At 39.4% G+C, this 21,599-nt stretch overlaps 3 protein-coding genes and 1 long non-coding RNA gene across 4 annotated transcripts; 2 read left to right on the top strand and 2 right to left on the bottom strand.

Annotated features, from left to right (window-relative positions):
- The first annotated feature begins 3,707 nt into the window (after positions 1–3,707).
- LOC125201969 lies at positions 3,708–16,197 on the top strand. The gene is made up of 2 exons (XM_048100274.1): positions 3,708–3,777; positions 15,238–16,197. Exon 2 carries the CDS (start codon positions 15,355–15,357, stop codon positions 16,009–16,011), a length of 657 nt encoding a protein of 218 aa, XP_047956231.1. The 5' UTR covers positions 3,708–3,777; positions 15,238–15,354; the 3' UTR covers positions 16,012–16,197.
- LOC125201968 (ankyrin repeat-containing protein NPR4-like) lies at positions 3,822–6,477 on the bottom strand. Its single transcript, XM_048100273.1, has 2 exons — positions 5,969–6,477; positions 3,822–4,970 (listed from the first exon to the last, which is right to left on the bottom strand). The coding sequence occupies exons 1-2, from the start codon at positions 6,437–6,439 to the stop codon at positions 4,086–4,088; spliced, it is 1,356 nt and encodes a 451-aa protein (XP_047956230.1). The 5' UTR covers positions 6,440–6,477; the 3' UTR covers positions 3,822–4,085.
- Positions 11,202–12,260, top strand: LOC125201970 (ankyrin repeat-containing protein NPR4-like). Its single transcript, XM_048100275.1, has 2 exons — positions 11,202–11,796; positions 11,920–12,260. Exons 1-2 carry the CDS (start codon positions 11,221–11,223, stop codon positions 11,974–11,976), a joined length of 633 nt encoding a protein of 210 aa, XP_047956232.1. The 5' UTR covers positions 11,202–11,220; the 3' UTR covers positions 11,977–12,260.
- Positions 16,198–19,065: 2,868 nt separating the features above from the next.
- Positions 19,066–20,795, bottom strand: LOC125218942. The gene is made up of 3 exons (XR_007176049.1): positions 20,058–20,795; positions 19,811–19,951; positions 19,066–19,234 (listed from the first exon to the last, which is right to left on the bottom strand). It is a non-coding gene; the product is annotated as an uncharacterized LOC125218942 (long non-coding RNA).
- Between the last annotated feature and the right edge of the window lie 804 nt (positions 20,796–21,599).

Here is a 21,599-nt window from a genome sequence, read left to right as displayed (position 1 = left end):
GAATTGAAGTTGCAATTCGAGGATTGTTGAAGAATCAAGATTCTACTTGTTTTCTACCGACTGTTCTTTTGAAAAAGGTACTTTTATTTTGATCTTCTCTTCTTCTACCGATCAGTCGGTGTTCTTGAGTCCACATGCATTTAGAATGAGCGAAAGGGAAATTAATCGGTGAAATTGGGATGCATGTGATAAGTGTGTGTGTGCGTGCACGCCTCGGAAGGCGTGCACATGTTGTGTTCGTGTGCGTGTGTGGTGTGTGTAGAACACTCATGCGTGACACGTGACACGATTTAATGGTGAATCTGGAGTGGTTATTCGAATAAAAATGATATACTAATCGTACCTTGATTTTGGATGATGATATTAAAGATTTATCGATGGGAAAAAAGGATTTCTTCTCCAATAAATACTAGTAGGGATCGAAAATTCCACATACTTAAATAATGCTCCTATTTAATTCTCACTCATCCCTTAGGAAATAATTCACCACAATTATATTACTCCGCATCAAATATTCACACCAAATCAATCATTTCTTCACTTTCACTTCCTTTTCTCAACGCATTGACCTTTCAACGGCCACGTCATATTTTCCACATCTTTGACTATTCAATAGCCACGTCATATTTCCAACAAGTTGACTATTCAACTCAATCTCAACTTCCATACACAATTAGGTCACAAGGACATCATGTAATTAATCACTCATCAATTAATCCACATATCATAGCATTTAAGGCATTTAATGCAAAAAATTTATAACCCGAAAATTAGGGTTTGAAAAAGTGGGGCGTTATAGATTGCCTCCTTCATAGCCTCTGTTATGGCTATGTACTCTGATAGTCAGTCTGGCATTCAACTTTGTAAGAATCCTGTCTTCCATGATAGAACTAAGCATATAGATGTTAGGTTCCATTTCATTAGAGATGTTGTGGAAAAAGGTGAAGTTCTTTTACAAAAGGTGCATACTGATCATAACCCAGCTGATATGGGTACCAAATGTCTTCCTGTGGATAAGTTGTTATCATGCATCAAAAAGTTGCATTTTGATTTTGGTTAGCATGTGCATTGCATGTCCCGAGGGAAAGACCTTGTTGACTCTTTGAAGTCACAAGGCAGCTTAAGTCCTACAAAACTAATTGGTTTACCATCTGGTGTTTTGTTAGGCAACCTAGCATTTTCTATCTAATGAGCTTTGTGTTCTTTGGTGATAGGAATGCCTTGTAGGCAATGATGAAGCAACAGTAGACCAAGGCTCTCCCCTGTTTCTCCAGATGTAGTTCAAAGGTGGAGAATGTTGGATTATTGGACTCCTTGCTTTGGGCTTCTATTATTATTCGGTTGGGCTGCTATTTTTGCTGAGCCCATAAGAATGTGTGTTGGCCCAAATTAAGTCTGGCCCGTTTACTTACCAGAGCCGCTGGATGAGAGCCATGTGGCAACTCCACACGGATCCTGCACTGCAGCCGTTAGATGTGAGGTGTGTTTGTTAAGTGAGAGGAGACCTTTAGCTTTCTCTTATTCGATTCAATTCTCTCTCTCTCTCTCCTGCTCTCAGAGACCGCTTCTGCTCTCTTCCTTCTCTCTAAGATTCCGACGAATCTAGCCGGAGTTCTTCTTCAAGCTTTTCGTTCCATCGATGGTTCTCAATCCTTAAGAGTTCTATCGGTGTAGATTGAGTGTTAGGCAACTTCTTCGGTTTCCTTCTCTAATCTAGGGTTTGGTCTTTTGTTTGTGACCAAATCCGAAGTGCTTGAAGTGTCTTGTGAAGGTTCTTGTGTTCGTGGTGAAGTTTTGAGTTGTGAGTGCTAGTCCGTGTGTGAGAAGGTCGTGGTGATCGTTGACCGGTGAGATCTAGGGTTCCACTGATCTCTGGTTTGAGTTCGTTCAACGGTGCTCTCCTTTGTGACTTGCTATGAGGATTGGGGAGGTCTGAGGCCTAGTGCAGTCACTAATGTGACATGAGCCACTCGTGGCCCGATTCTTGTTTGACTAATTCTTCTACTAAGTGTGCAGGTACAACCAGAAAGGATGGGATCTCAAGAACCAAGGAGTGCTTAAGATTAGTCTAGGGTTTCTGCTTGTAACTTTGTACTTAGTGTGTAATCAAGATACCACTGTTGTATTGGCTTGTACCTCTGAGATTAGCCATCTCAGACCCAATCAATAAAAGAGGTCCCGGTAATTAGTGAATCCTAAGCGGTCTGATCTCAACAGTGGTATCAGAGCCCTGGTTCAGGGCTGGGCCTGTGTGGCTCGAGGTTCGGTGATTGCGCTTGTAAGTTCTCCGATGTGACGAGCTCGACCAAGACCTGTGGTGACCTGGTGACCTGTAACATGGGGTAGGCATGTAGTCTGTGGTCTGGTGGTCTTGGTTTGAGGGAAGGATTGAAAGGGAGCAAACCATATCCCACATCGGAGAAAGAACAAGGCTTGCAAGTGTATAAATCGGCTACCCCTACTCCATTAGTATGAGGCCTTTTGGGGAGTACCGCAAGAGCAAAACCGTGAGGGCTTTGCCCAAAGCGGACAATATCATACTAATGTGGAGTTCGGGTGTGCGCCACCGATACCCAACAAATATATTGTGAAATAGCAAGGAAATTAGGTAGAAATTGCTTGTGTGTGGTGTGTGGACATCGATCTTTTGTGAAGAAGAAAGAAGAAGAAGAAGTAGAAGACATAAATATTAGAAAAAAGAAAGAATTAGTGGGAGAAAAAAATGGTTAGTGAAGAAGTAGAAAAGAAACTCTACAAAGCTGCATCAAAAGGGGATGTAAAAACACTTGTACAACTACTTGGAGAAGATCCATATCTTGTTCATGAATTCTCGTTTCCATGTTCAAGAAATTTTCTACACATAGCAGCAATGCATGGACAAACAGGCGTTGTAAACAAGTGTTGGAGCGTAATCCGAGGCTAGCGCGGAGTTCAGACTCCCGAAGTTCGTCGCCTCTTCACATTGTCGTAGATGAAGGGGACCTTGAAATCACAAAAAGGTTGATGTCAGCAGCGCCAGAGATGTGCTGGTGGCGGGATAATCAAGGGATGAATCCGATTCATGTTGCGGCCGTGAAAGGGCGTGTTTTGATATTGGAGGAGCTGCTTCGACCGGACCTATTTCCTGCCCGGGAGACTAGGGGTGGGTCGATACGATATATCGTATCGAAAACGTTGTATCGTGTATCGTATCGAAAATATCGATATGAAAGAATTTCATATCGTTATCGTATCGAAAGTTTCGATATATCGAATTTCGATATAAAAAAATTTCATATCGTTATCGTATCGATATTTCGATATATCGTACCAAAATTCGATATATCGTTAAATATCGATATATATCGAAAATTTCGATATATATCGAAAATAAAATATCGATATGTATCGAAAATATCGATATATCGGAAATTTTCGATATATATCGTATTTTCGATATAAAACGATATATCGCGATATAAGGAAATTCATATCGTTATCGTATCGAAAATTAACGATACGATATCGTATCGTATCGAAAATTGCGATATATCGAAAATTCGATAATTTTTCGATATTTTTCAATACGATACGAGCGATATATCATTTTTTCGGTATTTTTCCCCAGCCCTACGGGAGACAGTGCATGGCGGGCAGACCATGTTGCACTTGTGCGTGAAACATTTTCAATTCGAGACGTTGAAGGTTTTGGTGGAAAAGTTGGTGGACTTAGTTTATGCAAAGGATGGTGATGGTGAGACACTCTTGCATTTGGCTGTTAGATCCAATCAACTTAAGGTAACCACCAATTTTTCACCAACTTAGTTTGGGAATAATAAAAATAAAACAATAAAATTTGAAAGTTCATTTTAAAATTAGAAATAATCAAGATATGAAACTATATTAAATAGGACATGTATCAATTTTTCTTCTTGCTAATTTAAATACGTAAAGTAAATACAGAAATAAGTGGGTGATTCTCGATCATTGGGTCTCAATCTCTCTCTCACCCTAAATCCCATTTCTTTCTTCTTGAAAGCAAAAACTGAACAGCTTATTCTCTCCCTTTCTTCATTCACGTCGCCGCTGCCTCACTTTCTCATTTCTTACTCAGCCTCCTCAGCTCTCTCTACGTGGAATATGGTCGGAGGAACGGATGTTGTGGGGTCGAAGGGCCGATGAAAGAAGCGTTCCGGCGGCACTCTGGAGGGGTTGGTGACCCCACCTGGATCCGCCGTTGGTGGGGTCACGCGACCCCACCTGGATCCGTCGCTGAACTCGAGCTTCTCCATCTTGTCAAAAATCCAATAGAAAACACGGCGGTGGAAAGCATCATCACGAAGATTTAGCTGCCGATTCTTCTTATTTCGCCATGACCGATACACATGCTTTACATAAACACCACACGCCCATACGAGCGCAAATATGAGAAGCCCCCACATGATCTTGTTCCCGGTGGGAGAGCTGAGCTGATATGGAGTGACCGCGTCCGTCGACGTCAAGAAGGTTACCATGACAGCTACCAGCGCCGCTCCCATGGCGAGGAACGACACCAATGCGAAGGCAAATGTGTAATTTTCGAGCTGGACCCTGAAAGTGAAAAGGTACATCGCAGCGAGGGAACACAGGAAGGCCGTGGTGTTGGCGCGCCTAATTGTCATGTATGTATGGGGATGAGTAGATGCCATCACGGCCTTTCCGGCCATGTGCGAGGAGTTGTGGTCATCTTCACCCCATACTCCTCCAGCGGGGCTGATGGCCGACTGGAAGGCCATCGTGGCGATCAGGACTGCCACCACCATCATGGTATTGCTCATCTCCGGGATCACTTGAAAAATGAAGAGATCTGACTGATATTTTAAGAGCTTTTTCATATCTGAGTAGTTGGGGGTGGTTGGAAGACTCTCGTTCAAGATTTGGACAGCAGTTTTGCCCATCCCGTTTCTTGTTTCCTGCTTTAGGACTTCGATTCCCACCAAGTAGTCTACAATCTGAAATTTGTTCATAATATGCATAATCTCTCAGTTGTTAATGCTTTTGAAATTCGACAATTGTCAAACATCCGAAAGAAAATTTGTTTTCGGGTGTTTGGCACACTTGATTGAGCCGAATCACCTACTCAGCCGTCGAACATCCGAAAGAAAATTAACAACAAACGGGGATAATTTATACAACGGGCTTCGAAAATCTACAGTGGACATGGATATGCTTGTCTGAGTCTTAACTACAAATTCGAGCCAACAAAAGAAATGTACTCTCTCTATCTCATAAAAATAAAACACTTCTGTCATTTTGATTATTCTCATAAAAATAACAATTTCTGTGTTAGGAAACTTTTTTTTCTATTCACGAACTCATTCTCCACCGTGAATACTCCAACTACTTTTTTATTTATTTTTCTATGGAACAGAAAGATTATAATAAATAAACAGATTATGAAAGTGCGAATCAAAAAATTCAAACATTGTTAACGTTAAATCTAATTTATAACAAGCTAGTTTCAAAAGTCAAATCTATATCAATTATACTCCCTCTAGTTCTCATTAAATATCTCATATTTGACCGATACGGGTTTTAAGAATCGTTTGACTTTATAAAAGGAAGTGAATGAAAAAAATTAGTTGAATACAAATCTCACTTTTATTTGTGAATATAATGAATTAGTGAAATGCGAGATCTACTTGCTAAAAGTAGTACTCCCTCCGTCCCCGATTAGGAGTCACACTTTGACCAGGCACGGGTTTTAAGAAATGTAAAAAAAAGTTGGTTGAAAAAGTTAGTGGAATGTGGGACCCATTTTTTTATATTGGTTTTATAATAAAATGTTAGTGAATTGAGTTAGTGGAATGTGGGACCTACTTACTATTTATGGTAAAAATGAAGTGTGACTCTTAATTGGGGACGGACCGAAATAGAAAAGTGTGACTCTTAATCGGGGACGGAGGGAGTAAAAAGTAAATATGACACTTGAGAGTTGGTTTGTAATTACCTGGAGTTGATTGCACCTAACAGCCAAATGCAATAATGTATCACCATCATCATCCTTTGTACACACAAGATCTCCCAACTTCTCCACCAAAAACTTTAACGCATCAAGTTGAGCATGCTTCACACACAAATGCAGCACAGTCTGCCCGTGATGCAGTCTCTCCAATGCGGGGAAACAACTATCCTTAAGGAGATGTTCTAGAATCTGAACACACCCATTCATGGCTGCAACATGAACCGGATTCATGCCTTGGTCGTCGCGCCGCCAGCACATCTCCGGGTCTTTTGAGAACAATTCCAAGGCAATCTGGGCATGCCCTCGTGCGGCTGCTACATGTAGAAGATTTCTTGAGCATGGAAATGAGACTCCATGAACAAGATATGGATCTTCTTCAACTAGTCGTACAAGTGTTGTTACATCTCCTTTTAATGCAGCTTCATACAGTTTCTTTTCTACTTCTTCACTCACCATTCTTTCTCCCACTAATTCTTCTTCTTTTTTTTTTCCTCTTTTTATCTCTTGTTTATAGTTACTTCTTCTTACCCTTTTCTTATACTATTCGTAAATGATTGATGTCCACACACCACACACAGCCAAATGGCCATTGTCTTAGGTTGGCTACAAGCAACCTAATTTCCTCACTACTTCACAATATATATTTCGATAAATACTACTAGTATAAGCGTTGTGGTATTTTCAACACAGCTGCCTCACCTCTGTCATGTATCTATCTGCATTTGTCTCTGAAAACGATAGTGAAGTTGAAACAAATTGTATCAACATTCTAACAATTACTCCAAGAATGTATAGTTTCATTTTCATTCAATTACTCTTCACATATATACAGGGCCAACTGGGATAAGGGATAGTTGAAATAGCTTTAAAAATAAGTGCTCCAAAAATACTCGCAAACAATTCCGACGAGACTAATATAACAAGATAAAATGTGCATGATTTAATTAACAATGTGAAAGTGAAATCAAATTTAGGCGTGAGCTTCTTGATTTGAGTATTTTATAAACAAATTGCATCACTTGTTTAGGATTAGAAATCGAGCTATAGTGACGCATCATTATGCTAAATGTGTCAACTAAACTAAGGATTCACCAGTGTATGTACATTATTCAATCGCTTTTAGTGTTTCAGATACATTTTCATTTGTTGTGTTCAAATTATCAAATTTGGATAATGAGGAAAGAAAATAAGAGAGTAATATTTCTGGAATTGACTGAATATGAATACACCACGTGATAACGTCTCATTTATATATATTACTTTTAAATGATATGTGAGTGAAATGAATTGGAAAAATATGGGGCCTCTTTACCATTAATAATAAACTAAGACTCCTATTTGTACACGGACCAAAATGAAACGGAACTCCTATAGGTGGACGGAGGGAGTATTAATTACAATGGGCATTGCAGCAATTCAACTTGTATTGATTTTATCGATAATTACAATATTGCAAGTTTTTATCAAATACCAGTAGTAGTACTAAATAGACCAATATACAGTTGTTTTCATTGTCCCTTTTCTTCAAAAAATTAAGCATCTCTTTTGAATATAGTCCCAATCTCCATGGATCCTACACTTTATTAATTTGTTTAGTGATGCCTTCATGTAGAATACAATAATATTTATATGATAAAATTTCTCTATATAATGTCCTGATAATCGAAATAGTTTTTTTATCTTTTTCAAATTCATTAGCTTTGAATTATTTAATTGAAATTAAAACCAACTTGATTAATTAAGTAAATATATAACCAAATAATAACCAGATTTGTTTTATAAAAACTCCTTATTTTCTTTTATTATCCCCTTTATATTGTAATCATTTGAGATTTAAAAGCCAAAGTAACGCTGCAATTTATTAATCATGCTGACGATTAATATTATCGCATTAATTTGTTTTTTTTTTTTTTGATATAGATGGAAATAAAAGTAAGAGTCAGCCTAGCTAGTTCATTAGCCAACGGGTCCAATCCACCATTCCGATGAAAATGTGGCCAATCACAAATATACAATGTGGAAATATATTTGATCATTATTTTAGTATTCAAAGTCATAAATATAATAGTGAACATATAAATATGAGAGAGGTGGGGCAGCTATGTGGAAAATGCTAACCAATATTCTCGTCACATTCTCTCACCATAAATAAAAATTGTTATAATAAAGACATTAATATTTCACACCCACACACTGCACGTATATCATTTTCAAACCGATGATAAAGTTTTTCTCAAGGTATCTCCGTCGAAAGGGATAATACGTTTCGGTGTTAAGGGAAAGTTGAAGTCACGATTTATCGAACCTTACGAAATCTTAGAAAGAGTAGGACCCGTTGCGTACCGATTGGCGCTACCCCCAAGCCTTGGGAGCATGCACAACGTTTTTCATGTATCGCAGTTGCGGAAATACGTGTTCGACCCGAAGTACGTGATTCACTTTAAAGAAATTGCGTTGAACCCGGACTTGAGCTACGAGGAGAGACCCCAGATGATCCTAAACCATAAGGTTCAAACCCTAAGATACAAATCTGTCTTCGTGAAAATACAATGGAGAAACCACGGGCCCGAGGAAGCCACGTGGGAGCTTGAGGATAAGATGATGGAACTAAACCCGGAACTCTTCCCATAGATGTACCAAATTTCGGGACGAAATTTCTTTTAAGTGTGGTAGGATGTAACACCCCGAATTTCCGAACCCTAATTTTAGAGCCCTAGAATTTATTATTGATGACGTGGAGTTGTGAATGCATTTATTGCACGTGATGCTATGGCCGAGTTGAGTTTAGGGTTTGCGTTAGAAGTTTGAAAAGTCAAACTTATTGATTTTGTGATGTGGCATGTGATTTATTTATTTGTGAAGTGAATTATTTGTTTAGGGTGAGTGAGGAAATAAGAGAAAATTTCCATGAATACTAGCCATTATCGACCCCCTTGATTTTTGAAGAAGAATTTCTATTTTTCCGGATTTTAATTTAATTCTTGGGATATTTATCCAAATTAAATCCAAAATCCAATTATTCCTTATTTCTTAATGAGAAAAATCGAGCCCTATTGTTTTTAAGGTGATTTTCGAAAATCACCTAGCTTTGTGAAGGAGGAATTTATTTTATTTTAATTGATCCCTTATTTGATCTCCTTCCATACCTAGAATTAAAAATATTCTATCAAATCTTTCCATACCTCAAGAGATCTTGCCTTATCTTATTTTAGTTAAATTAGAAATCCATGCCTTATTAAAAGGGGCCATATTACACGCCTAGTTCCTTTTCAAAGGGGAGGATTTATAATTTTTATTTCATTTTTGCTCCTGTGATATTTTATTCTACTCCGTAAAATATACCAAAACAAAATCTTGGCTAATGGAGAGCCATATATTTCGAAATTTCCATGCTTGAGACCCTAGTCTATTTTTGTTAATTCTTCCTCCCTACTTCACAATATTTATTTTATTTAATTGTGGAGAATAAGATCTTACCAAATATTCTATTCTATTTACCTAAGGATCTTATTGAGCACTATAAATAAGAGGAACCCCTAACCCTAGCCCCATAATTTTCGCCTCCCTCCCTTCTTCCCTCTCTCCAAATTTTTCTTCTTCCATTCTCCATTATTTTGTCATCTTTTGAAGAAGAATTGAAGTTTGATCCAAGAATCTTGAAGAACCAAGCCTAATACTTAATTTCTACCGTTCATTTTTCTCATAAGGTATTTTTATATCCATCTTCTTGTTTCTACTTGATTCCTCTTCTCTCTAACCGATTAATCGGTCTTCTTGAACCCTCATGCATCTTGGTTGAGTGAAAGTGGGATATAAAGGGATGTGGGAATATGTTTCATGTGTGTGTGTGTGTGTCGTGTGTGAGTGCGTGTGTGTCATGTGTGTGTTGTGTAGAGTGTGTTTGATGGCTAAATATTATGGTACGATAGACATGATTTTTATTGATTAGTAATGATAAGATAAATCGTTGGAAAGAGGGAAAAACATCGAGACATGCATAAGTAAGAGTAGTGTTGAACCTAATTTGTGATATGTGTGCCTATGTGATTAAAAAGGTGAAACCTCGGTTGCGAAGCCGGATAACAAAGGAAAGAACATACTTGAAACCTAAGCAGTCGAGGTGGGCTTTATTCTTAAACTCTTTTACTTCTTGCAAAAATATTTATTGGTGTTATAAGGGTGGTTTAACTGTTATGCCATGCCTATGTTTGTTTTGTTGTGATATTGTGCGCCCGATGCCTAGTTTGTGAGTTCGCTCCATTGGGCTAGGGCTGTGGATATGTTATACGAATTCGGGTCTGAGTACGAGCCGCAAACCCTACCAGGCCGTGTACACGAGGGGATCGGGAGCCGTCCTTGCTAGTCGGCCGGTCTCGTGGGCGAAAAGTGTGGCCACACTTTCGTCGCACTATGGAAAGATTGTGATTTATGAATTGATGAGAAAATGGGGAGTTGTTTGATTGGCCAATCTATCTTAAATATTTTTGTGATACTCGTGAAATTCTCTTTAAACTGCTTAAAACTCGAGTTCACTTGGTAAGGGTGGCATAACTTATAAAATGTTTTGGCAACGAGTTCACCGAGTATTTCAAAATACTCAGCCATGCATGTGTTTTCCTTATGTGCAGGTTGAACGAAGACGAGCGGTGGCGGGTGTTGAGCATGATAATTAATTAAGATGGATATTTGAAACTTCAAGCGTAGTTGTGTCTTCATACATAGCTATTCTTCCTCTTGGACGTTTTCCGCTGAGTTTTGATACACTTATGTTTATTTCGAATATTTCGCACTCTCCTTTCGAGTTAGAGGCTTTAGACTATCTTGTGGTTTCTATCTTGGAAAACTATGCCATACTCTTGACATTGTTGAACGTCATTTATTACACCTTCCTTTTTCTTATTCGAATTTCGAGGTTAAGTTATTGCTTTAAACACTCTGATAGTTTCTTTCTGATCTTTTGGTCAACACTCTTTAATTGAAACCCTGGCCTTCGTTCATTTCTTTGAGTCCGTTTTGGTAGCAGTCGCCGCATTTATTGTACCCTAGGAGGGCGGGCTGTTACACGTGGGGTCTTTAATTTCTTGAAAATAGGAATTCGGCAGCAATTTAGTCAACTTTAATGTAAGGAACCTGACCCCACCTTATCACACAAGTCTGATCATTTGTGAATTATAGAAGAAAATGAGAATTAATGATAGAAAGAAGAAAGACATTAATAATAAATTAGTAGAGGCAGAATGGTGAGTGAAGCAGTAGAAATGAAACTATATGAAGCTGCGTCAAAAGGGGATGTAACAGCTCTTCAACAACTAGTTAAAGAAGATCCATACCTCATTCATGGAGTCTCATTTCCATGTTCAAGAAATCTTCTACACATAGCAGCAATGTATGGACAAATAGCCATTGTTGAAGAACTGTTGAAGCTTAATCCGCTGCTAGCTCGGGGTTCGGACTCCCAAAAATCGTCGCCTCTTCACATTGCAGTGGACCAAGGGGACCTTGAAGTCACAAAAAGATTGTTGTTGGTGACCCCAGAGATGTGCTGGTGGCGAGACGATCAAGAGATGAACCCGGTCCATATTGCAGCCGTGAAAGGGCATTTTATGGTTTTGGCGGAGCTGCTTCGACTGGATCTATTTCCTGCTCGGGAGAGAGTGCATCGTGGGCAGACCGTGTTGCACTTGTGTGTGAAACATTGCCAAATTGAGACATTGAAGGTTTTGGTGGAAAAGTTGGGAGACTTAGTTTGTGCAGAGGAGGATGATGATGGAGAGACACTCTTGCATTTGGCCGTTAGATCCAATCAACTTGAGGTATATATATATATTTTTTGTGTATATGTTGTTAATTAATAATTAGATCCTAGTAATGATACTATTGTATCAAAAATTTGGTGGAAAATAACAAAATAAAGAAACTAGCAACGAATTCCACAGGGAAAACAGCATTGGATATCTTGCACGAGAGCTTTCGCGACACAAGCACATATTTAGAAATGCGAAGAATATTGCATAACGTCTATCCCCAGTCGATCGTCGAGCACTTTCCTAAGTTGACCGACATGACGATGGTGGTGGTTGTCCTGATAGCCACGATGGCGTTCCAAGTGACGGTCAGCCCCCAGGGGGCGTGTGGCAGGATGACACGCCATCACACAACGCGGGCAGAGCAGTGATGGCCACCACTCATCCTAAAGTCTATGAACACTTCATTAGTGCTACCACCACGGCTTTCATTTCAGCGATCGTCACAATCCTCCTTATCAGCACCGGAGCGCCACAGGTGAACTTTTTTCTGGCGATCGCGACCTATTCCATGTGGGTGGAGATTACGTCTATTGGAGTGAGTTATGGAGTTTCCTTAATTATGACCAATCCTATGGAAACAAAATCAGTTGGCAACATAGTTGTCATAGTAGCCTCTGTTTTCGTCTTCGTTTATTTATTACTGTTCCTCTACTTTCCAATACGTAAACTTGTTTCGTCGTTGCTTAGAAGAATACAGAGGTTGCAACAAGATCTTATAGACGATCCCGAAAAACTTCCCAAACCTGTGCCGGTTTCGACGTATGTAAGAATACAGAGTTGGCTACAAGTTCTTACAACTACTCCCTTGAAGGCATTGTTGGAAAAGGGGGAGTAAGGACTTTTGCCTTTCCCTATGCCACGGCTTACAGTTTGGTTTGTTTTAAAAGTTTTGTTGAATTTTTCGTCTTCATTTTGTTTTGTATATTTCCTTCGGTTGTAGTTGAAAAAGCATCCCACGTACAAGGATCGATATTTTCTCAATCGCAAGACATATTATTGCACTATTAGGTGCTATTTGATTCGTTAGATAAGATAATAATGTGATACAATATTAGATAAGTCATAAATAAAATTTGTCTAGGATAAATTAGTCACAGAGGTTGATGTGAGATAATTAATCATGAAATACAATATAATTTTGGTATTAGAGAGACGGTCCACTATACTTTCGGCGGAAGAAATTTATGCATAATTTTTATTGGATGGTGAAGTAATTTATGCCCACTTTAGCCGTTAACTAATCCTGCAAAAAATTTTGGCGCTCTCCTTTGATCTGATCTTTGTCACTAGATTAAGATAGTAGGTTTTCATTAATTAAAATCGAATCATTTTCTAATTAATACTCCAACTTATAATTTATAGCCGTTAATGCATATCTCTCCATTATCTATAAATAGATAAAAATACATTTGTCTCATATCTTTCTCCAACTTATTAACTCCAAATCAAACCGAAAATAAAACCAACTTAATTAATAAAGTAACTAAATAATCAGACTCTTTGATTGTCCCAATATGTTCTAATTATTTAATATTTAAAAGCCAGAAATTAAATGGAAATGATAAATAAACGTGTGGAATGGGCCACAAAACTAAAAAATTTAAAGTGATATTTACTCAAATAAAATGGTTGTTATGTTCAAACAATGTGTCACCATTTCAATTTGTTTCTTCCTTACTATCTTTTTCAAAGACAAACGTAGATAGATACAGCCTAAGGTGAGGTAGCTGCGTTGAATCTTCGACTCTTATATTGAGAACCTTATATAAAATGACAGCTATTTATAAAATGACAACATACCATCAATGAGGACCATTAAATTTAGGAGCAGACTCAATCTTAGTCTGCCACGTGGCAGACTTGCTTGCTTATATATCGCAAATTGCTTGATTAATTATCTCTAATTTTGTATCGCAGATTGCTTTGAACCGTATGCTGAGTTGCTTGCCTATGTATCACAGATGTTTGTCTATGTATAGCAAATATCTTGCCTAGATTGTCATTTTAATTATGATGTCACCATAGTGCTCTGATTTCGTATCGCAGATTGCTTGGAATCATATGCCGAGTTGCTTGCCTATGTATCACAGATTGCATGCTACGTTGTTGTCAAGTTGTTATTTTAATTATCTATAAATAGATGAAATACATTGCTCTCATTAAACTTATTAAAAACAAATCAAACCGAAAATATAACAACTTAAATAATAAAGTAACTAAATAATCAGACTCTTTAATTATCCCAATAAGTTCTAATTATCTAATATTTAAAAGGCAGAAATTATATGGAAATGATAAATATACGTGTGGAATGGGCCACAAAATGAAAAATCTTAAAGTGATACATACTCAAATAAAATGGTTGTTATGTTCAAACAATGTGTCACCATTTCAATTTGCTTCTTCTTTCCTAGTACTATCTTTTTCAAAGACAAACGTTGTTAGATACAGACGAAGTTGAGTTAGCTGTGTTGAATCTACTACTCTTATATTGAGAACCTTATCGGAATATATTGTGAAGCAGCGAGGAAATTAGGTAGAAATTGCTTGTGTGTGGTGTGTGGACATCGATCTTTTGTGAATAAGTATAAGAAGAGGATAAGAAGAAGAAGAAATCATAAACTAGAGGGGGAAAAAAAAAAGAATTAGTGGGAGAAAAAAATGGTTAGTGAAGAAGTAGAAATGAAACTCTACACATCTGCATCAAAAGAGGATGTAAAAACACTTGTACAACTACTCGGAGAAGATCCATATCTTGTTCATGAATTCTCGTTTCCATGTTCAAGAAATCTTCTACACATAGCAGCAATGCATGGACAAACAGGCGTTGTGAAGAAGTGTTGGAGCGTAATCCGAGGCTAGCACGGAGTTCAGACTCCCGAAGTTCGTCGCCTCTTCACATTGCCGTAGATGAAGGGGACCTTGAAATCACAAAAAGGTTGATGTCAGTAGCGCCAGAGATGTGCTGGTGGCGGGATAATCAAGGGATGAATCCGATTCATGTTGCGGCCGTGAAAGGGCGTGTTTTGATATTGGAGGAGCTGCTTCGACCGGACCTATTTCCTGCCGCCCGGGAGACAGTGCATGGCGGGCAGACCGTGTTGCACTTGTGCGTGAAACATTTTCAATTCGAGACGTTGAAGGTTTTGGTGGAAAAGTTGGGGGACTTGTTTATGCAAAGGATGGTGATGGTGAGACACTCTTGCATTTGGCTGTTAGATCCAATCAACTTAAGGTAACCACTAACTCTTTTATTTACTTTTACATAAAAATAGACATGTATTTTGTGGAGACTGTTCATTTCAGAACTCTTCTTAAAGTTATAACACTAGTTTGCAAATACATAAATATCAGTTGACATTAGAAAAACATATAAGTGATTCGTGAGTATCATTCCTGACTCAATATTCGATCTTAGTAATGATATTGTTGTTTCAAAAATTTCAGATTGTAGATTACTTGGTGGAAAGTAGAAAAATAAAGAGACTAGCAACGAATTCCAGTGGCGAAACAGCATTGGATATCTTGCGTGAGAGCTTTCACGAAACAGATACATATAAAGAAATGAGAAGAATCTTGCAACGTTTCGATTCTCTGGCAATGGTCAAACAGTTCCCCAAGTTGACCGAAATGGCAATGGTGGTGGTGATTCTAATAGCCACGATGGCGTTCCAGGCGGCGGTCAACCCCCCGGGGGGTGTGTGGCAGGAAGACAAGCCATCACCCGACATTTACACGCCATCACACAAAGCGGGCAGAGCAGTGATGGCAACTAATAGTCCTGGACTATATATATCCTTCCTTGTTGCTACCAACACGGCTTTCATTTCATCGATGATCACAATCGTCCTCATCAGCACCGGAGCGCCACAGGTAGATTTTGTCTTGCTGGCAATCACGACCTATTCGATGTGGGTGTCGATTGTGTCTATTGGAGTGAGCTATGGGGTTTCTTTACTCATGACCAATCCTATGGAAACAAAATCAATTTCCGAAATAGCTACCATAGTAGTAGGTGTGTTCGTCGGCATCAATATATTGTTGGTCATCTACTTCCCCATACGCACCAAGGTTTTGGGGGGGCTTAAACAAACAGAGACACAAATACAGAGTTTGCTGCAAGTTCTTGCAAATGCTGACGACAGTTTTCCCAAACGTGCTACTGTTTCTTTGTGTTTAACTATACAAAGATGGGTTGGAGTTCTTACCACCGGTAATTGAAGATATACCCAATGCTTCAATGTAATAGAGAGTCGAGCGTAATTATAAGCTCCATTTCGGGTTTTCTTTGTTGGTTCTTTCCCGGAATGCAAAATAGAGTCGAACCAATCCTAGGATTAAGTCTTAAAGACCTTGTATTCATAAACAACTTGAGAAATCACAAGACTCCTCTATTGTTTTCGTCTATTTAATTACTTTTCCTGCAATTTATATACAAGCTTTCTTTCACAAACCCTAAACCCTAAACCATAAACTGCTCGACGGGAATTCTTTCGCGATGATCATCGTTGTGACCAGCCACGATCTCATCTCCGTTTAGTCTCGAAGGCCTAACATCTTATCAAATAGTCATTATAGACGACGACGATCGATCGATGTGTAGTCGCCGTAGTAGTGTCTGTGGTTGTCGTCTATGTATTGTTATTCCCATATGTAGGCTGGTTTCGTGGTCGCGCGCTTGGACGAATAGAGACAAGAATTCAACTGATCCCGACAACCTTCCCAAACGTGCGATGGTTTCGACGTATGTAAGAATACGGAGTTGGCTTGAAATTCTCACCACCTGTCCTTATAGATATACTCAAGGTTTCAATGTGGATCTATGATTTATATTAACTACTCAATTAAACTTACACTTATCCTCACACGCTCTATCATTTTCATACTTAATGATTTGGAAGTGTCTATTTTGCTACAAATTTTAAAAAACGGTGTCATTATTGCTATCATTCAATAGATCAAATATCAAGGTTCTTTTAACTGATGCCAAATAAACTTGCAATTGTTAATAAAACTTTGCATTTGCATTTATGAGACGTTGCTATATCAAATTTATGTCGCAGCACCATTTACTGTGTATGTAGTCTTGTAATCCAAGAATTGGCCAATTCATGCTAGATACTCCTTCAGTTGGGTTGCACCGCCGATCACACAAGAAAAGAATATCGACAAGAATGGTAAAGCACACAAAAGGAAGTAACGTGGTTCGGCAAGAGAGTGCCTACGTCCACGGAGAAGGTGACCGGAGTTTATAAATCAAGCTCACAAGAAAGTGTATCCACTCTACAAATTGAAACGCCCTCAACTAATTACAAGCAAAGGCTAAACTATCAATCGTGTGTGTGTATTGTGTGTTCTACTTCTTCAATCTCTTTTCTCGGCTAATATAAGTGTGAATACAAGTGAATGATCAACTAACTTCCTTCAGCTGAAAGTTAGTTATAACCGCATCCCAACGGCTACTTCCAGAAGCTTCAAACTCGAGCTCATTCCTTCACTTCATCACCCAGCCCCAACGGCTCTATTTAGCTCAACACTTAGAGACTGATTTGCTGAGGCAAAACTCACAAATCTCACAAATATCCACCTTGCATCTGCAAATCAAGATCAATATCTAACTCCCTTTTCAATTGTTCCAGAAACTTATCACTCCACAATCTCTACCAATTCTAAGCAATGCTTGAATTTTGAAACTGGCAGAAATTTTGTCAACATATCTGAGGCATTCTCCTCAGTTGGAACCTTCACCTTCACCACATTGATCTTCCCACTTTGAATCTCATCTCTGATGAAGTGCCTTCTCACATCAATATGTTTAGACCGTTCATGAACATCTGGTGTTTGGCTAAACATATAGCCGAGTTGCTATCACAGTTGATCCTTACTGCTTCCAACTCCATTCCCAAATCCTGAAGAATCCTCTGCAGCCACTTTCCTTCCTTAGAAGCCTCTGTTAGAGCAATATACTCAGCCTCCGTTGTAGATAATGCAACTACAGACTGTAAATTTGACTTCCAACTGATTGTTGTGCCAAACAATGTGAAAATGTAGCCACTTTGGGACTTTCTGTTATCTAGGTTAGCAGCATAATCTGAATCACAAAATCCCTCAAGAATCTCGTCCTTTTCAGACCAAACTCCATTTCCAAACTTCAAGCCAACCATAACAGAACCCTTCAGATATTTTAATATCCATTTCAGTGCAGCCCAGTGCTCTCTTCCTAGATCAGCCATATACCTGCTAGCCACACTGATAACATGGGCAACATCCGGCCTTGTGCGTATCATCAAGTACAGCACACTGCCCACTATGTTAGCATAGGATATCAAGCTCATTTCTCTTCTAGCTTCATCTGTTTTTGGCATCTGCTCCTTGCTAAGTTTAAAATGACTTGCCAATGGAACAGAGACTGACTTTGCATCTTTCACTTGATACTTCTCTATCACCTTTCTGGCATAATCAGCTTGAACCAATTTTAGTTCCCTTTTCTGTTTCTGAAGATATCCATGCCCATGATTTTCTTGGCTTCTCCAAGATCTTTCATTTCAAACTTTTGTTTTAGTTCTTCCTTGATATGTAGCATCTCATTCTTGCTTGAACATGCCAGTAGAATATCATCTACATACAAGTCCATGAGCTTGAGCAGACCTACATATTTCTGCAGAATAAACTGAAACAACAGAAATTAGTTTAAGTAGTGTACATGTTGCCTAAAAAATGTCTTGAAATTAGTTTAAAAAGGCAAATCAAAGTTGACTTCATAATATTTACTAAACAAAACTACTTGAAATAATTATAGCTAGCTTCAGTAAAAGAACATACCATGAAGATGTCTTCAAGCTTGTATCGCTCAACGCCTCTTCGTGGCTGGATGGGGAACAAGATTATATATCAATGGTTGAGATAATTATAGCTTAAGCAAAAGAACATGCCATGAACCCGACCTTGTTTACACGATTATATTGCTGGATCTCTCGGAGGATCTCACCAACTTCTTCTTATCTTCCTGGCTGAATAAGTAGAGGTGAAAAGGGAACACGATTATAGGGCACTTGCACCGTCGGAATTTTGCCATGAATCTCGAAATCGAAGAAGGCAGCTGCCTGCAAAGGGCCAAAGATCACATGTAACCGGATGAAATCATGTACAATAAACCAATTGCAAAGAAAATCATGACAAGCACATATCATGCTTTTCAACCAAAACCCTAAATATTTAAAATTCCAATTTCCTCATTTCAAGTTGAAGCAGAAAATAAAGAAAGAAACTTGCCGCAAAACCAATGGCCGCAGTTAGTCCGGCATGGACCGTGGAAGTCATCAAAGCAAATGGGGCAGCAGTCATCTTCAGGCGGCCTATCCTTCCTGTATCCTCAGGACCAACTCTTACTCAGCATCGTCGTCTCTTCTGTTTGATCAAATTCTTTGGACGTTGTTGATTATATCTGTCGATTGTTAGGCAAATAAACACATACAATCACAAATATAAAAGAGATGTGTCAGAAGAATATTGCATAAGATCTGGAGGATTATATGCAAAATATATTGTACCATATATAGCATAGCAATAATTGTAAATTAGATTTACCATACTTAGAGTCTCTCTAGCCTATATAATGGTGTAGTCTTTGTATTCATAATGATTAAATAAGAACAACAGTTTTTTCCCAACGACTTCTAACATGGCCTCAGAGCAGGAAGATCTTGGCTCAGAAAAATTTCATCACAGCCAATAATACCAATTTCTCGACCTTTTTTCCAGCCAAAAACCAACCCAGAAATCAACCTACACCTAGAATATGTCAGATACAGATACAGAAGATACGAAACATATGGAGCAGACGGCGAGTCTGAGAAACAGCAAAAGTATCACGGTACCATTCAAGTTGAATGGAAAGAACTACCCTTTGTGGGCAAGATTAATCAAGGTGAAGATCGGAGGCAGGGGCGCCTACTCGTACATCAAAAATGATCCCCCAGAACCGGGGAGCAAGGGATATGACGAATGGGAGGAGAATGACCTAGTGGTGTTCTCATGGATTGTCGACAACATCGATAACGAGATCATTGCAGACTTTGCCCATCATCAGACGTCGAAGGCGCTCTGGGACAATCTCGCGGTGACATTCGAGAGTAAAGCCGACAAGTACCTCATCTATGACCTGGAAGAGAAGGCAATTAACATCAAACAAGGCAATATGGGTCTGGAAACATGCTACAGAAAGATTCATGGACTATGGATCAATATAGATCGGAGTCAGAAACAACCAATTAGCTGCTGTGACAAAGGAATCGATCAATTCCGGACGTTCTCAAACTCCAAAAGGCTCATCAAGTTCCTGACCGGATTAAATCAGGAATACGACTCAATCCGACGGGAAATTCTGAAAGAAGATCCAACACCATCAGTGGAGGCTGCGTATGGATGGGTGAAGACGGAGGCGGCTCGACGTCGAATCATGCCACCGGCGTCGTCCTCACCCACCGACGAAGCCAACGGCAGTGCCGACTCATCATTTGGTGGAGAAATCGGACAAGGCCTCGCCGCTCAGACCCAACGGCCTCTGAATCGGAACGGACCACCACCACCGCGCCCCGCGGCCACCAGCCGACCGGGAAACAAGCCCGACACGTCGAAATTGTGGTGCTCCCATTGTGGGAAACATAAACACACTTGGGAGGCCTGCTTCAAACGGGTCGGATATCCCGATTGGTGGGAAGAACGGCACAAGGCGAGAGCTTCTCAAGCCCAAGCGAAAATGGCGGTCGGTGTAAACGGAGAAGGGGTTCCCCGGCGAATCGAAGCCGGAAACCATGGGGAATCGACCGGAGTTGGAACGGGGGCGCGTCAGGAGCCTCCACCGGCCGGCGGCAACGTGAGGGGCGTCGGAAATTTGGCAGAATGGAAGGAGATAAGAGGCGGCGCGTCTAAAGGAGGTAAAGGGTTTGGATTAAATCCAAACCCTAATTTATCTTACAAAGAGTTTTATTTTCCCCCCCAGAAGTATGTGAAATATAAAAAACGACCCCATCTCCTTATATCTGACCCCCCAGACTTACCTGAAATCCGAAAAAGACCCCTATCTCTCCAAAAATCCAAAAATTACCCCAATTTTGAGTCAGAAAATAAATTTGCACCCCTAGAAAATTTTTCCGCTGCATTTCATGTATATGATGTTACTGATAAAAATTCGAAGGGCTGGATATTTGACTGTGGGGCAACTGATACCATGACTCCAGATAAAAATGACTTTCTTGATTTTAGTGAAGTTACTAGATCTTATATTCGAACTGCAAATGGGGAATTGATTACTGTTGTGGGGTCTGGCACTATTGAGATTTCACCTACACTCCGGCTTATGAACTGTCTATATGTGCCTACATTGTCTCAAAGATTGATGTCCATAAGTCATGTGACGAAGGAGTTAAATTGCACACTTCTAATGCATCCCGACTTTTGTATTCTGCAGGATATTCAGACGAGGAGGATTCTTGGGCGTGGCACTGAGAAGCAAGGGCTCTACTACGTGGATGAGATAGCCCAACATGGAAGTGCGATGCTGGCTCACGGATCCACGAAACAGGAAACTTGGCTCTGGCACCGAAGACTAGGACACCCCTCTCCTGGTTACTTTAAATTACTTTATCCGAACCTTTCTATTTCCTCTGATTTTTCTTGTGAGACTTGTGTTTTGGCCAAGAGCCACAGACAGACTTTTAAACCCACAAATACTCGTATGCAATCTATGTTTTCTTTAGTACACTCTGATGTTTGGGGCCCTGCGCCTTTTATTGGTGGAAATGGCTTTC

Source organism: Salvia hispanica, chromosome 1 (genome assembly GCF_023119035.1).
Source record: "Salvia hispanica cultivar TCC Black 2014 chromosome 1, UniMelb_Shisp_WGS_1.0, whole genome shotgun sequence".
NCBI classification, from domain to species: domain Eukaryota; kingdom Viridiplantae; phylum Streptophyta; class Magnoliopsida; order Lamiales; family Lamiaceae; genus Salvia; species Salvia hispanica.
The sequence above is the reverse complement of the archived record's forward strand: the minus strand, read 5'-3'. Positions and strand labels throughout refer to the sequence as shown.

What these genes read in the sequence shown, in the direction of transcription:
- LOC125201968 (XM_048100273.1), bottom strand. Translation starts at nt 6,439, where the DNA reads ATGGTGAGTGAAGAAGTAGAAAAGAAACTGTATGAAGCTGCATTAAAA. An exon ending in TTAGGTGCAATCAACTCCAG is followed by an intron (nt 4,971 to 5,968) that starts GTAATTACAAAC and finishes AACAAATTTCAG; the next exon opens with ATTGTAGACTACTTGGTGGG.
- LOC125201970 (XM_048100275.1), top strand. Translation starts at nt 11,221, where the DNA reads ATGGTGAGTGAAGCAGTAGAAATGAAACTATATGAAGCTGCGTCAAAA. An exon ending in TTAGATCCAATCAACTTGAG is followed by an intron (nt 11,797 to 11,919) that starts GTATATATATAT and finishes CGAATTCCACAG; the next exon opens with GGAAAACAGCATTGGATATC.
- LOC125201969 (XM_048100274.1), top strand. Translation starts at nt 15,355, where the DNA reads ATGAGAAGAATCTTGCAACGTTTCGATTCTCTGGCAATGGTCAAACAG.